The following is a 17664-nucleotide window of genomic DNA, read 5'->3' on the forward strand; positions in this document are numbered from 1 at the left end:
TACATAGACTGAGCTTTTACTACTGAAAGAAACAAAAATCACCTCCAGCCCACATCTTCTGGGCATTGCACAAGTGGCCTCACACAGGTATGCGTCATTTGACAGTTTTCATTTAAGCAGAAAATGGAGTCGATTGTGAAATGAGAAGACATCCTTGTGAGAAGTGCAACTCGAGAATACAAAACACCCCTTGAAATGAATATAGAGTGAGACTTCCGGTCGTCTTTTCACCCAGAAGAGCATTAAAGACTAATATATGACTCCATTAACACTTCCCCCGACATCAAGGGGCATCCAGCAAACGAGCAGATGACACCCAGAAGCGAGCAAGAGCCCCATGGGATGAAAACAGGGTTGAGTGTAGCGAAGTCATTTCGTTGTTACTCAGCCCACCATTAAAAGAGGGGTGGAACGTTACCCTCTGGTCTGATTACTCCAATTTTAACTGGAGAGCAATTGCTTACTGAGCCAGGTAGGACTAAAATACTTTAAGTTTTATGAACTGAATGTCTGCGAGTGGTGGGGTGGACATTCCCAAACTTGAGCAAGCTCCTTCAAAGGAATAAAAAAGGTCAGTGAGTGAACATCTTTAGTACGGACTACTAAACTGATATAACGCACCACTAGACCTAGTATTTGCTAATTGGTTATGAAGACGTAAGTGGGTAACCTTAATGGACAATTAAGTTAAACTACAGATGTTCGGAAGCAAGTGGACAGAGAATGGATGTCTCACATTTAACATCAAGAACTTTTACATGGCACCTGCGGTTCCACTAACCAATGAAAGAAATAGGCAACCCAGCTCTGCTCGCATGGGTTGCAAGCATATCATGTACAGAATGACCTAAGTGAAGTAGGGATGGTAGCGGGCACTATATTGTCAAAGATTTAATTGGGGGGTGGGGGAAATCAACCATGACCAAGAAGACATGTGTTAAGTGGCAAAACATGAAACGCTCATCTCAAAGAAACCTACTGAGAATAAACAGCTGACAGGACTGTGCATTAGGCTAGTAGGAAGTATACAGCAGATACCTTATGCGCTCTGTAGGTTCTACAGCATGGAAGCTTCAGAAATGTCAGATGTTAACCTAGCTTTTGGGAATGCACCATAAACCATGGCTAAGTTTACTGAAAAGCTGTGAATGTAGATGTTATCTTTTTTTTCACGTTAGGAGTAACCTCAAAGATGGCTTGTGAGGTCCACAACACCCCTTGGAGTGCAGCCAGAGAGAATGCCCGATTCATGAGATGGTTTAGGAGTCAGGGAGAATGGCTTTCACACCAAGGCTAAAGTCTGAAGATCTGCAGACATTGCACAGCGAGGCATCAGAGCTCACATACATGTGAGGCTTACAAAGGAACCTTGCAGTAGAAGCTCCAGGAGAGGTGCATGTCTTCCGAGTCTATGAAGGCCACACTTTCTTTAGCAAAGTGCACTCACACTTGATGCCAAAAACAGAAATACACCTTGATCAAAATCTAGCAGTGCGCTGGCACTGCAAGGAGATAGGCTAAAAAGGCACACAGCTTAATAGCCATAGTGCAGAGACCTTCCTAAGGGCCCTGAACAAGTTTACATAATTGTGCAAGAACGTGAGGACCACCGATGACAGATGTTTGGCAACAAGGCTGAATCCAAGAAGAACTGTAGCTTTGAAGTAGAAAGTGTTTCATTGTCAGTCTTGTGCGGATTTCCTTAAAATCCTAACAATGGTGTTCTATAAAACTACTTTACAACAAGAAAGGAGTGACCGTGAGAAGAGGAGATGTCTCCAGTACTGGAAATCATGGTTAGAAATAACTCATGTCTCAGTCCACTTGGCTGAATGGAAGAAACCATGACTTCCAACTCTCAGGACACAACAAGCTGTCAAAGTCTGGTTCTGGACCCACTGTCCAGGTGACTTGGAGTGAAGTGGAATCAGACCAATCTCACTACAAAAACATTTTTAAAAGGCTAGTCTAAATTTCCACGTGTGGTTTACCTACAATGTCTTCTTAAGCAGCATGTGCATTTACAAAGGTCTAACTGTAATAATGGATGCTCACAATAGTGGCCAGTGAAGGATGGTATTCCGCTGCAAGCCTCAGTTTTAGATTCATCAAAAAAAAAAAAAAGTTGGTTGCCAAAGATGCCAAGCCCATCCGCTACCACGGGAGTGTTTTGCGACAATGTGGACACCACAACAATATATTACCGTTTCATATGACTGAATCAAAAAGCAGGTATTTACAGGGTTGCAGTCTGTAAGCTAGGTAACAAAAGGTCAGCATTACTCTTTAAAGACGTTTATAAACAAGGTCATAAATTCCTTTAACAGAAGAATCGCAGGACTAAGAATTATTGTGTATAAAACACCAAATACCTAAGTGCATTCCTTTCAAAAGTACAGCTACTGCACACACTGTCGCTGCCTAGAAACCAAGCTATTTTTGCCCGGCAATGATGGGCAAATTACCATATAGTAGGCAAAAAAAAAAAATCAGATAACTCCCCTGACAGAAATGGAAGTGAATATAGGGCCGGATTCCAAAACTTCCCCAGCAGAAAATGATGCAAAAATACATTCATGGAGTGAAACCTAAAACGTCACACAAAAGATGTGTACCTGGAAAAAACACAGATAGTACTGCAGAGACCTGCGAGTCGCGATCTCTTTTGTAAAACCAGATAATCAAGCGAAGGGGCTACCTGTCCTTCAGGGAGAGTGGCGTAATTGCCTGCTTAGTGTAACCACGCATAGTACTTCGGCAGCATGCGTACACAAAGTTTTATTTTCATTTTTTATAAGAAAAACGTTTTTTATAGGTTCGAGACATACAGTCCTTTGTGCTTTAAAGCGATTTTTATTTTATAAAACGTTGTGAGGTTTGATTTATAAAAAAAACCCTTTCGAAAATAAAAATGGAAAGAAGCTTGCCTACGCAAGAGTGTTTTAGGCTTATTCGGGAAGATTTTCTTCACCGTTTTAGAAGTGTTTTGTGCATACGGACGGGAATAAGTGTTTTATTTAATTACTCCATGGCAAAATATAAAAACGCACACACATTTAGGTGCACATCTTAAAAGACGGATGTAGAACGGCTGGACGGCTAAAGAGGGCTACAGCCATCTTCCCAGTCCCGAGTGGTTCCAGTCTCGGCTCTCCTCGCCAAACAGCGATCGCTCCCTCTAAGGCGCTGCGTGTGTTTACGCCACGTTTCACACTACTCGCCACACAAACTGGAAGCCACATTCAACAAGTGCCCGTAAACACTGCACTATTAACCACGGTAATCGTCTCTACCTGCTAGTGCTATCCCCGAGTGACTCCCTCCACTCAGTCGCGGGGACCGGAGTCAACGCGACAGCTGAGCACACAAAGGGCAGCTGCCTCGAGGGCGCCGGCTGCGGCCCCGGCAAAAATAACCCGCCTCAGCACAGGGGGCTGTCAGCGCTTGTACGGGGTCAGACAAGGCAGCCACCGGGGCTCGCAGAATCCAAACTACGGACTGTCTCGCAACTAATCCGCACTGCGGACCGCACCGGAATTACCACCATGGTGGCAATGCACTGCGTGAAATAATCAGCCGAGCATCGTAGGCACGCAACTCGTACTCTGTGCTCAAACAGGGCGCAGTCTGCAGATTTAAGAAATCAGACACACACACTTTGCTCAAACAGGGCACAGTCTGCATATTTAAGAAATCAGACACACTTTGCTCAAACAGGGCGCAGTCTGCATATTTAAAAGTGCTTTGGAAGAAATCAGACAGACACACACACACACTTTGCTCAAACAGGGCACAGTCTGCATATTTAAGAAATCAGACACACACACTTTGCTCAAACAGGGCACAGGCTGCATATTTAAGAAATCAGACACACACTTTGCTCAAACAGGGCGCAGTCTGCATATTTAAGAAATCAGACACACAGTTTGCTCAAACAGGGCACAGGCTGCATATTTAAGAAATCAGACACACTTTGCTCAAACAGGGCGCAGTCTGCATATTTAAGAAATCAGACACACTCACAGTTTGCTCAAACAGGGCACAGCCTGCATATTTAAGAAATCAGACACACACTATGCTCAAACAGGGCGCAGTCTGCATATTTAAGAAATCAGACAGACACACACACTTTGCTCAAACAGGGCACAGTCTGCATATATAAAAGTGCTTTGGTTGAAATCACACACACACACCACAGGGTCGCTTCAATGACAAGAACACAAACAGAAGCTGCCCAGTGAGCCTCCTGGGTCAGCTATGCCTGCCAGGGAGCATCCTCCGGACACCCACTGTACCTGATTGCTTGTTGTCGCTGGGCTGTACCTCTCCGTTGGCGACCGGCTCTTGGCTTTTGACAGTTCCGCTCCCTGATTGGCCGTTCAAGAGTTTAGCAGCAGGTCCCAGGTTGGCAGCGATAGTAGGCAGCTGCTGGCCCCGCTTCAGAAGCTGCTTCTGTTCCTGGTGCCGGAACCGAGGTGGTACTTCGCGGGGAGGGTAGCGAGGCAGTGGCTGCGGCGGAGGCGGCCAGCTGGTGGTGGCCCTCTTGGCATTATTAACAGTGCTGGTTGCAGTGGAAGTGCCGTTATTACAGTGGGCAGGAGGAGGCTGGCTTACTATGGTCTTGGTTTGTTCTGCTGCTACTCTCCCAGGAGAAAGAAAGAAAGAAGGAAGGTCACAAACGGGAGCAAAGGATGCAAAACTTAAGGCACATGTGCAAAAAAACGGTACAAGTGCTATACAACGAGGTGAGATTGTAAGTGCATGCACTTCTGCGCAATGCGCTCTTGTTAAGCTCTTCCACTTTCCAAGGGGACAGTGGCCACACAGAGTAACAGAGGTTGTGAAATTAATAAATTGCTTGCCTACTAAACTAGTGTACTTAGTCTCAAGTCACCCCCACTGACCACATTTGGGAGCATTTCCTACCCATTCCCCAGTCTGATGACGTCGGGCACAGAGGTTAGAAATGCATTTGTAGGCTTACCCATTGACCCTGCCCCTGCTTGGCGCATCTCAGCAGCAACCAGCAGCAACCAGCAGCACAAGCCCTCGAGAGGGCTGAGGAGGTCGGTGTGGAAGAAGAAGTCATTCAGAAGGAGCAGCAAATGATCAAAAGTACAAGTCCAACCCAACACAACTGTATACAGGTTATTCCAGTATATCAGAACCTCATTCCCGCGGCAGTCCACTGTTATGCAGTACAAAGCAAGGAAAGTACAGAACCGCAGGATTTCAGCAGCACCAGCATCCAGAAGCAAGAATGAACTAATGCAAAACGTTGAACTCGGCTTCAGTCCCGGAGCTGGTGTTGGGGCAGCTCCTGCAGTAAGCAGGTGGAGTAGCCCAGGAAAAGTACCAATAAAAACATGCATCTGAAAAGTAAGTGCTGATGTCCTGGCTATGAAGCGGCGGACTTCCAGGTCTTGACCGAAGGAAGCTACTCCGAGACTTCATCCACTGCTACTTCCTCAAGCCGAGAGCAAAGCATTATCCAATGGGACCCACCTGACTAGGTAACTGGCTTCAAGGGCAGTCCATTTGCACTTGACGGGGGGGGGGGGCATGGGTGGTGGTGGGGAAGTTACATTTAAGGAAGGAACTTAGACCAGAGGGTAAGAACATGTGGCCTAGTGGTAAACAGTCGACTTTGACACCTATTGCTTTTAATCCTGGTCCCAGCACTTGACCGGAATTCTTGTGATTCTGTTGTGAATTCTAATCCTCACAGGTCCACACTTCATGGAACATGATGCAATTTTTCTAGCTGAATGGGTTTCATTTGTGAAATTTTAACATGTAAAACACCCATCCATGACTGGGCTATATAAATACAGTTATAAAACTATAATTACCATCTAGAAAAGGAATGGTCCATGACCACAACGACAAGTAATTCAACTGAATTCTGAAAGGATATGATCACGAAACTGAAGTTCAATTCACATTGCAACACTTGGAGTTAAGTGTCGGTGACAAAGCTAACGAGGGCGATTTATAAAGAAACCATCTGTTTTGTCTCACAGAGGCCAGCAGGTTGGTTTGCTTTTGGAGGCACAAGTGGAGACGGGTTTAAAAGGTCTGCGAGAAACAGAAGGAAAAAAAAAAAAAAGAAGCCCAGAACATGACCAATCCTCTCATAAGTATGTGTAGCGTTAAGAGTTAAGGTTTTACAAAGTTTTATATCTAAGGACACACCTAACAGGGACACAAACACAAGAACCTTGCCTATCATATCCAATGGCCGAGAAGACACCACAGCAAAATACAAATGGAAGTTTCTTATTCCCTGTTGGAGGGTGATGGCCAATATGAAAGGTGCCAAGGAGATGTGGCAAAATGTACTATCGTTAGGAAATATCCCTTAAACCTGGACCGATACTGGTCTAAGATCATTTTAAGTAGGTCTGTCAAACCAGAGCGAGTAGCGATCAAACCTTCATGACTACATACATTAGCAACCAATAAGGAAGCTTGATTTGTCGCTTGTCGTGTATGCAGAAACCTCAGGTTCTTCGTGGCGAGCAAGGCGAGGAAGTAGTGCTAGTCTTGGCAAGAACACGACACCACACTGAACAGTGGTGATCTGTTGCGGCACATCAAACCCTGGGCAAATCGGTTGGTACAAAAAAAGAAAAAAAAAAAACTTAAAAGATGCTGTTTTTGTCCTTCCACTCCCATATTATGGGTCCCGCAACACAGTTGTTGTCAATGGGGAATGGGCATAAGACTTCATGTAGTGTAATATAGTGCCAGGTTCGCATACTAATACTACAGGTGTGCCTTCACGCAACCACATTTGACACAGGTCTGGGCGAAATTTCTGTTACACAGACACAAGCCCCGACATTATGCTAATACACCAAATTATGCTATCAAGCCAAATTTTAACATGGAAGCAGAACAAGAGCAATGCGAACAACCAGAAAACAAGTGTCTGCTCTTGGTAACACTTCTGTATTTGCACTATGTTTTGTAACGTAAAATGCTTTTTTAAGTCCAAAATGGGTGCAAGGACATGTTTCTTCCTAAAACAGAACAGTAATGTAGGTTGTGTTTTATGTAATTTTTGCAGAATTTTGTATAATTACACAGAAGCAAATTACACACATTTCGCACAGCATTAAGTTAGGGATGCTCTACTCTATGTCAATATGGCTCATGATTCTCTCTTGCCTTGTAGAAGCGCTTTGACCAAGGCGGAGAGCAGTCTTTTGACCAGTCGAGATCAGTAGCACCCACGAGCAAGAGCTCTATGTAATGAGTGGATGGGTGAAAAACCTATTTCAAGGCCTCCACAAGCACGAAGCGCCTTACATGTTTAACGCAAAGAAAAGCTAGGGAGTTTAAATGTGGAGGGCCTTGATCAACTATCAGGGGCCAGCACACTCATTCAGACTGACCCTCCGTTTGCTGTGCGCTGCGGGAGCGGACAGGACCGGGGCAGGTGACGGGAGGCATGACATGAGGCTGTCAGATACCCTCCCAACGAGGCAGCCGGGCCCTGTCAGCGAGGCGGGCGGAGCTTGACATTAATGAAGACAGAAAACAACCCTTTGAGAGGGACGGGTGCAGCAAGCAAGACAGCACGAGTCGGCGCTTGACAAAGATAGGCAGCCAAGGGCTGTCTGCCGCACCACGCATGGATGCGCAGCCCTTCCCCGGGCCTCCGCCGGCCACAGTGCGCGGCCACTTCCACTCTACTTCACAGATGAGCGGAGGGGGACAAAACAGGACGGCAGATACGAGCCATTTCAATGTCCAGGACTTCAGAGTGAAGAGGAGCCCCTCAATCATTAATTCAATTAGCAGCTAGATTGGATAAATTGACTAACAAGGCCTCTTAATTACATTTCGCGGAGAAGCCGTGGCAGATCTAAGCCGTCTCTTCCGCAAGCACCAATGGCCTCCCGAGCTCTGCTGATGCGCGCGCTCATCTCTCGTTGGCAAAGGTGAAGGCTGCAATATCTTAATCAGGGACACTGAAGGCAAACGTTATGCAGAGCGCCGCTCAAAGGAATTTGCAAAGCAAACAGAGAAAAAGGCCTGCTTGACTCAATCTTTCTTTGCAGCACCATTTGCAGAAAGAACCAAAAAGAAAAATCAGAATGGAGTAACTAAGCTGGTTATCGTTTTCGTACGGGCGGGGGGGGCCTGAAAGTCGTCACCCAAGGATGCATAAATCGAGCTAACGTTCACAAATATTAGAGCAGTGCCGAGGTGTATGGAGCGGGGTGAGCCACAGAAACGGCTCGTACCTGCCTTGCTGTTTTGCCCCTGCACCACGGAGCAAACGACCTGACTGATGTCTGCGTGAACTCCACCATTAGAGATCCCAGAGCCGGTTATGAGCATAACCTTCGTCCAAACCAAAACAAGTACAGGTTTTGAGGCCTCGTTTTGTGATACAATTGCGGACTTTGCATAATCTGGAGACAGAAAAAAAACTCACCAGAAGTACCACCTCTTTGTGATATTATTTGAGAGGCAAACCAAGGATCACAGTCTTCTAAAACGTGCTAGTAAAATAAGGGGGGGAGGGAGGAGATTTGGAGATTGTAGCAAAAGATGTGGTTAAATGTTGCAATCTGCAAACCAGATTCCTGGACCATCACAAAATATTAAAAACCTTCCAGAGCTATCAGTCATAACCTCTGTCAGCACAGATATTCCACCATCCTCGGTGTCAACAGAACCAGCGGGTTCTTCTCGACTCCGTTCTTCAATCACCAAATTCTCGGAAAGCTGGTGGGAGTGAGTATTACTAGAATGGAGACACCTCTTAATATTTCAAAATTAAACCTCTCGCAAAGCTTAAAAACGGGACATTCCAGTGTAGTGTGAACACTGCAGCGGAGAGCTTTAACTGTGCCTGCAGAAAGGTGGCTGCATTAGGACACCGGCTATGGGACGAAAGATTATCCAACTATCTGAATGCAAATTTAGAACCAACAGTGCTGCATGAAAATCTCCTGATGAATGGCCCAGAAAGATGTAGGATTACACTAAATGTGTGGGCACAAACACTGAGTAAATTAGTAAAGCTAATTCAGTATTAAGACCTAAGCATGCAAGGCTGTAAATGTAATGATTTTGAATTCCCCACTGTTACTTTGAAGGACAAAACCATTCTTTTCAGACCAAGAACCCAGAACGCCCAAGACAAAATATGACCTTTTAACCGCGTTGGATTGGAGGAGCTATTCGAAGAACATGTAAAAGGTCACAGATCAGTATCAACCAAGCTGAAGGGAATTACATCCATCAATGTAGCAAGAACGTCTGACGTCATGTGGTGCACTAAAAACTACCCGAACAAGGTCTGGACAGTTTCTCTGTAACTCCAAATTAACACACTGTATAGAAAAGAATACTGCTGTTGTCTACAGCTTGCCAGGTCTCAGTGTATCTTTTTATTTTTAGATATAGCACTTGTTTTCCGATTCCCTGTAAGGGCTCCACTATCACAGGGTTCGGGTAAGGAATAAATGTCAAATGAACTTTACAGATCAGAAATCAAGGATTAGTGCAAAACAACATTTGCTACTGGAGGGATGGGGCATTGAGTCACACCACCATAAAATGATAATTATACTTTTGGTCAGCACCTTGCAAACCTTTTGACATCTCTTGCCTCCCCTGAAGGAACCAGATTCATAATATGAGGGCCAGTGACATGTGCTCCAGTCCTCAGTTAATTTTCCTCGCAGAACAGCCAGTTAGACTCGGCCCACAGGCAAGTGGTCTTTGGAACTGGTAAATGCTGAGGTGGTGAGGCCATCATATTGCAGTTGTTGTTTTGTAGATAAAGCATCTATGATTGGCTCAGCGATACAAAGCAGTCTTTTCCAGGTTGTATGCATCTTGATACACATCTTCAATCTGAAGGCACACAAGTAAAGAACATGCAAATGTATGAAATATGTCAGATAACTACAAAGTTTAGCCAGATGAGCTGTGGTTGTTTGTGCACCAGCCAGTCTTGTGGAAAATATTCCTTCTGTTTGACTACTCTGGGGTCATAAGCAAAAACTAACGTCAGGAGAGTTCAACTTTGACCCTTTAGCCAAGTTAGCCGAGATCCTCCATCGCTTGGGTCACCAGATGACATTACAGGAACTGGATTTACTTTGTTACTGAGATTTCATCTGCCTGGGAAACTGAACTATACCCCTTAGCAGATTATACCTTTCCCCCCTACCCAGCCTAGCATGTTACGCATGCCACACCCTAGATCTCCCAGAAAACACTCAATCCACGCAGCTCTCTACATCTGTCAGTTCCGGCCTCTCCTCTATCGCCAGTCATAGTTCATGCTGCACGGCCTGATGGTCAGTAACCACCACTATACGCACTCCAACCTCAGCAGTAGCACTCTCCTAGGGTGTGGCATGGAAAGCATTAACTGGAGATGGACAGCCATTGCTCATCCTCCATTGCAAGAGGTGCTGTCCTCTAGGAGGCTCGGCACTCTCACAGCTCTAAGGCTCAGGCCTCAGCAGTCGTTGCTCTACCAATCTACACCAGCAATCTCGGTCCGTTCACGGACATCAGCAGTCGGATTTAACCAGAGAAGTCACCACTCTACACTCACCGACCCCAACAGTCAATGCCCCTTGTCCATCACAACAGAAGGTGAGCATCCTTCATGCCAGGGCTCTAGGCCCAGCAACCACGCCCTCGCAGGGTTCAGCCCCCACCTCTCGGGCTCTGCCTCAGACATTGGTTTATCTTAAGTATGGCAGTGAACGTCACTCGCCTCAGCAGTCAGCGTAAACCCTCGCAGTCGCCAGGCTTCCCTCACTAGCCCCAGTCACCACCACAACCATCACACACCCAGCCTAACAACTATCACTGCCATACGCCGAGGCTGGGCAGCCACCCTTCCCCTCTGCCCCACCACTCTCAACTCAGCATTCCTCCCCCCACCAAGCAGCTAGCAGAAACAAGTCCAGTCGTCACCACTTTTGCCTCACAAGCCCGAGAAGGCACCCCCTTCCAGCGCGGCCCTCCGAGGGCCGAGGTCCTAGCTTCCACCGTTACCGATCCGCCCTCCTTCGACCCAGACACCGCTGTCCTCACCAAACATATTGTGCAATCACCAACAAAATAAAACACAAAATCAAAGGTCTATTGACAGTAGATTTGGACGCCTGATCTGGCAACTTCGAGGCATGCTACAAATGTTTAAAAAAATAATAATAATAATAATTTGGGGGAATAAATAGGACGGCCCCTTTAGGTGCTGAAACGGAGGAAGAAGGTGACAAACAAACGAATATTTTATCGTCGCCCGCAGTCAGGGCTAGTTTTACTTGTAAACACTGCAGAAGTGTTTACTCACAAACTTTCTCTGCTGCGCCATGCCTAGCCCCACCAGCGACATCCGGAGCAAGCAACCCAGCGGTCTTTAAGTGTCCTCGGTGTGCTGCACTTCTACACGGCAGGAAACATTTACACATGCAAACTTTACAAAGTTAGAGCCCGAACTTACGGCGAAAGTCTCCAAGGAAAGGCGCTTCCAGCTCCTGTTGCTCTCCCACTCGGCGGATTTCATTAGAAAATGGAGGAGAAGCATGGTGTCATTTTACTGCTACCCGTGCGCTGCTTGCCAACTCCTCCTGCGCAGGGGCCCCGGCGAGCCCCCGGCCTCCTCCCTCGGGGAGACGCTGGATGCACGGCCCCCGGGGCGGGCTGCTCGTGCTCCGGCGCGCTGGAGCCGCGGACTGGCCACCGCGCGGGGCGAAGATGGCGGCGGCAGGCTCGACGCACCGACCCGCAGGCGCTTCCCGGGGGCCGCCGGCGGGTTAACCCCCGCGGGCCCGGAGAGCCGCGACGCGCGAGCCCCGGGGGCCACGAGCCCGTCTAGGGGCAGGCCTCCCGCGGGTCCTGGACGGAGCCACCGACGAGGGTTTTTTTGTTTTTTTCCCCCCACGATGTAGCTCAATGAAGCGGTTTGCGTTGCCTCACCAGAAGACACCCAGCATACCATTATATGGAGGCCTCAAACCCCTGCCACAGAAAGCACACACGGGAAGTTTGCGGGATTTTCACTAGAGGTCAACAGACCGGCGTCAAAAATGGGTACTGGAGATGTTTTCCCTTACACCTAACAATTTTCAAATAGCCCGCACCAATGCAAACTAGATGCGCGCACACAGCACAAAATACAGCACCAACATAAACCTGCACAGGACCCCGATGTGCAGAAGTCCGCACCCTTCAGGGCCCGCTCCACGCTGCCGACCCTATGAATATCAGAGATCAGGGTGTCCTCGCCACATTATGCAAGGTCCCCATCGATTTTTGGCACGTGTTCAGCAGGGGCGCCCGCTTCTTCACGGTACAATTTCATTTACGGGAGCCGTGGAGGTCTGGTCGGTGGGAACGGGATGTTATGTTATGTTATGCAGTTTGTAAAGCGCATGGCTACCAACAGGTTTCCCAGCGCTAATGGAACTCGCGGACACGACAGGCCAGTAAACAGAGACTATGGAAGGGGACTAGAAAAGCCAGGTTTTGAGTGCCTTGCGGAACATCAGTTCCCGATTCATCAGACGCAACCTAACAAGAAGGGAGTTCCATAGCTTGGCTCCCAGAAAAGATAGAGTGGACCCACCCCATTTGCTTTTCTTGACTCTGGGAATTCTGGCTAGAGCAGAGGAGGACGATATAAGGTTTCTATTCGGCCTATAGAAAGTAACCACATTTTTAAGGAGCGGAGGGCCCCTGTCATGGAGGGACCTGTGCACCAGGCATTGGGCCTTGAATTCGATCCGCCTTTCTATTGGCAGCCAATGCAACACAATCAGGCCAGTCCGAACTGAGGTCCATCTTGGAACATCAAGTATCAGGCGAGCTTCTGCGTTTTGGACTGTTTGTAGTCTTTTCTTGACATATAATGGAGATCCTAAAAAGAGTCCATTTCCGTAATCAAGCCTGGATAAGATTGTGGCCTGAACAACAAGTCTTTTGGCCAATACCGGAAGAATATGAAACACCTTTCTCAATAATCTAAGATAGTACAAGTGTAAAATTGGGGAGCACAGAACGAAGAGATAGTCCAGTGGGGACTTCCTTAGCATGTGACGGGAAGAAACTAATTTTCAAGTGCCTGAAGGAAGGGTTCAGTCTTCTTCCATCTGATGATCGTGTTTCTGCCCGATTATACATATGAAGAAGGAACGATCAAGAATGGGATGTCATGGGTTTCATCAGAGGTCAAGTTAGTTCCTCAACCCAGAAGAAGCAGGGGTCCCCACGAAACACCTGCTGGCTGCAAATATCACTTTATGACTGTAACCCGTGAACTTCGACTTATGAACCTTACATCATATTCCAAAAGAGCATGTATTGTTTTAATGATAGATTTGAAATTCGAGAAAATATTTAATAGAAAATGTTTTTGTTAAAGTTGTGTGAAAAAAATAAAATGCATCTTTTTTAGATTGTATAATATTTTGAATTTGATTATACTTTGGGAAAGCATTGCACTCCTCGATAAAATGGTAGTGTACAGTGGTAGTTGATTTCTGTTATTTGGAAAACAAAAACTGCTGCAGGCAAAAAGTTCATCCCAGCTGGAGGCTGTAACAGGCCTTACCAAGAGCACAGTGGAAGCAGGGTGGATCAGGATTAGTTCTACTCTGAGCCACTGGAATTATGCAGGAGGGGAGGGCCAAATTATGATGCAGGGTTACGTAAATTATGTGACAAGAAAAGGCAAATTATGAAGCATTGTGTGGCACATTTTGTGATTGTATTACCTCATTATTTTGCCATTTTGAAACTTGTTAACACTGGGTATTAGTTGTACTTCATCAGCTCCAATTTAACAGGTAAATACAGCAATGCGGCACAGAAAGGTGATCAGTGAACCTATGCAAAGGACTTTCCAATGTGCAGTAACATGTCACTGTGTTTTTAGTAACGTTTGAGCTAGAAATATTTTTTGTTAACATCTGCAGATTATGCAGAAGATGATAGAATAGGTGGCAAATCTACAATTATGCGACAATCGCTATGGCCACACAATCACATGATTCCAGTGGCCCTGGTTATACTGTTCCTCTCTCATCTTACCCCAGTACCTAGTCAAGTGCAACTGCACATCACACACGTGGATATAGGAGTAAGATAGCACCTCAATACAGGAGGCTTGTAGACCTTCAAGCCTCTGGAAAAAAACAGCTGGGTGTTGGTGGTCAAAAAATGGTCAACTGCTGGACTGACTATCGCACTTTTAGGAGATCACATTTTTAGGAGGAGTAAAATCAATGCCAGTCTAGAGTCCTAAATTGCCCAAACAAACCACATTTTTCTGGAGGTGACTGGAGGTTTTGACATTGTTCTCCGAGGGCCTGAATCCAGCCAGGGCACCCCCATACTGGGATAATGAAGATTGCATCAGAGAATCATACAAAAAGTTACAGTTCAGAGATTAATACATAGGAACATTGTTTCCAAATCAAGGTATTCTGAAGATAGATAAGGTGGAAAAGACAACACAACCTTCTTTAAACCCTGAACTCCAGACTTGCATAATTTACAAACTCGCTCAACAAGTGGCACGGTAACTGATTCACAATGCTCATCTTTAAAGGAAGCCCACATATTTCTCAAATTGTTAAGAAAATTAGTGCCTAATCCGATTATTCAGAAACACAGAGGTCTACATTGTTTTTTTTTTTTTTTTAAATAACTTTGATAATCGAAAAATATTGGGCAGTCATTCTTACCTGCAACAAAACCTTATTTGCATAATGCGGCTCTCGTATTAAGGTTTTGAATGCTGCTCGGCTTGAAGTACATTTAATATGATCCCAGATGAAACCAAGCCACACCAAAGTGAAATCAACATTCTTAAAATGGACCAAACAAGGGCTCTGTGGAAAAGTGTGCCGACTCGGTGGAAAGTCTAGAGGAAATCTGTCAGGCAAGGGGCTCACACCACTGTGCAAACGACTAGAACTGAGATGCTTCTTAACTACAATCTTATCACTACATTACAAACCTGACCACAATACTGACAAGCTTGGCACACCGATAGACCTCCAGGAACAAACACAAAGCCTCAAAATCCGCCCTAAGAACACAATACTCCAGATGCTGCCCCAAACAAGAATCCAGAAATGACAAACTCAGGTGAGACCAACTGAAAAAATCTTCTGCACAAGCCGAGGTTCAGGCTCTAGAGGTGACTTCTCAGATCTGATCCACCACGTTCACCACAACAGTAAAATAAGCAAAATTCTGATGGCAATTATTTCTTTTAGTGTCGGATAGAGAACCGATGTTAAGGTGTAATGGGAAGGCAGACAGGAAGGTCACTCCGACAACCTGTTAAAAATGCACCATAACCAGGCAGCTTATTATCCTGCTTGGTATATACCTCTTCTCTGCTGCAGGATTCAAAATGCCATCTGCATGAATGAGGAACGCCCATTTTGTAAATTAAGGGTCATTAATACAACTGCCTGCTTGAACACCACATTCATATTTGCAGCAGACACTAAATAACCGAACTCAATGCTGCTCTACGTGCTGCCAAACATTCTTTTTTGTCCTTCACCATGGCCCAGAGCTCCTGATTGGACTTCCAAGGCTCTAGAGTATACATAAACAGGACACAGTACAAATGCAGGCTATCACTAATGAAGATATTTTTATGTACCAGATGAGTATGACCTCTTGCAAGAGGACCGCTAGTTATCAATAATCCCAAAAACGGAACCATCTCACAAGAATTTCAGAGTCAATCTGAGAGCCACTCTTCAGCAACAGAAATCACACGACTAGGGTGCGCCTAACTGATGGAGAAACACAATTTTTTTGGGAAAATGAATTATCAAATCATAGAATGCACTGATACGAGGAATGCACAACGAGAACGTCTGAAACCGAGGCTTACCTTTGTTTTTTTGTTCAACGACCTGAAATGTAAACAAACAGACGTGTTACTGTATGGAATATCAAGGTCCATGAGCAATAAGTGGAGACGCTAAACAAAAACAGCAAAAGGTGGAAGCATATGGGCTATGGCACGTCACCACCCACACAAAGGTGTTGCCTGAACATTGGAAGGTCCTCTATGGAGTAGGCAAGGCGCTCAGACAACACAGCGATTTCTTGTTCACTCTACACAGTCAATACAGACACAATCAGCAATTCTTTTTAAATTCCAGTTTTAACACCAAAGCACATTTAAGAACGCCAGAGCGGAGGAGAGTGCTGTCTTCTCAGTTTATGATGCAGAAATATGGATAACAAACCACTATAATTAAGTTTTCACAAGAAATAAAATATTCAAGTGTATTGTGCCCAAAAAATATCAAGCACAAATGCACTAGAAAAGCCAATACGTCAGGCGTTGGCTACTGGCCTTTCAGCTTGGTCAATGCTTGTTTTGACAGTTTTTACAAGCTTTTGTGTGTTTGGGGGGCGGGTGTGTTGGGAGGACCTCACCATTATCAACAAAAAAACAATGCATAAAAAAAAATTTAAAAAATTAATAAAAAAATCAAAAAGCACACGTTGCTTTTTTAGTCACATGCACTTAATGGAAATACTTTATGGGTGGATGGGATTCTTGTGAAAGAGCAGAATGTCACTCATCTTTGTCATGGCTCAAGTGGGCTGACCCACTGCCCCATGCAGTAATGCTGCAGTGGGTGGAATTAAACTTTAATGACGACAAGAAACCATTGGACAAAGAGGGGTGGGTGAGAAGCTCAATGCAGAAGTATATTATACATGTCATTTTAATAAAATCAAAAGGACTAGGCCAGTGGTTCTTAACCTATGGACTGAGGACCCATACTATGGGCTGCGACTATTACAAAATTAAATATTAAAAAGAATACATAAAAAGTAGTAAAGTATACACAAATAGAGGCAGCATTGAAAATGTGAAAGCTTGGTCTATTGTGGATTAAATAACATTAATAGTTGAGCATTTGTTAATTGTATTTTGGTGTACGGTTTTGAAGTTCAAAGAAAATAAATTGCTTAGGCCGTAACTCCTGGTTTCAAATAATGACTGTGGGGGTCCTGGGATTCCAGTACTGATTCAGTGGGGGCCACAGAAGTCAGACGGTTAAGAATCGCTGGTCTATGCTAACTTCACATCTAAAAAGGCTATACAGAAACGAGAGATTGGAAAGGGGTGGCAGGGTTGTGGAATTCCTATCGCCCGACGCCCGGGACATCTTGTTTGGGGTCAAGGGCAACAAGTTTTTATGTTTACTTTGTCCTTGGGACAAGTAGGCCCAACCCCCTGCAGCACAAACCCTTTGGCTGCCTGTTTACAGAGAGTTGAACTCTCTGCAGTTGAGGTAATGTGTTTCCAAAAGATAATGCTGTTCGAACTTGTATTTATGGTTCATTATTTGAAAGACTTCATTATTAGGGTGCGTGCTGTAAATAAATGTTTTAAGGTCACACTTCACTACTGACGTTGGTTCCAGTACAAAAAAAAAAACGTGTACACACATTTTTGAAAAGTTTAGGCTAAGTATAATGCTCCCAGAATGCTCTCTGATTATATGCAAATGAAGTGTCATTTAGTAAAATGTGTTGATGCATGCTAGTATTTCCCAAAAACATTTCTAATGGAAAATCAGTGTAACCATTTTCAACATGATTATGGGAAGCATGAAAATAAACAAA

General features: G+C 45.2%; 1 protein-coding gene across 4 annotated transcripts in view; it reads right to left on the reverse strand.

The window, feature by feature from the left end:
- Nucleotides 1-17664, reverse strand: part of TNRC6A (trinucleotide repeat containing adaptor 6A) — a 376657-nt gene that overhangs the window by 274320 nt on the left and 84673 nt on the right. For all 4 annotated transcript variants that reach the window (XM_069209691.1, XM_069209690.1, XM_069209693.1 and 1 more), the window contains exons 4-5: nucleotides 15908-15929; nucleotides 4296-4637 (exon numbers count right to left, since the gene is read on the reverse strand). In XM_069209691.1, the coding sequence (XP_069065792.1) occupies nucleotides 4296-4637; nucleotides 15908-15929 (364 nt within the window). The remainder of the gene's footprint in view (nucleotides 1-4295; nucleotides 4638-15907; nucleotides 15930-17664) is intronic.

The sequence above is a fragment of the Pleurodeles waltl genome, chromosome 10 (assembly GCF_031143425.1).
Source record: "Pleurodeles waltl isolate 20211129_DDA chromosome 10, aPleWal1.hap1.20221129, whole genome shotgun sequence".
In the NCBI taxonomy this organism is placed as follows: domain Eukaryota; kingdom Metazoa; phylum Chordata; class Amphibia; order Caudata; family Salamandridae; genus Pleurodeles; species Pleurodeles waltl.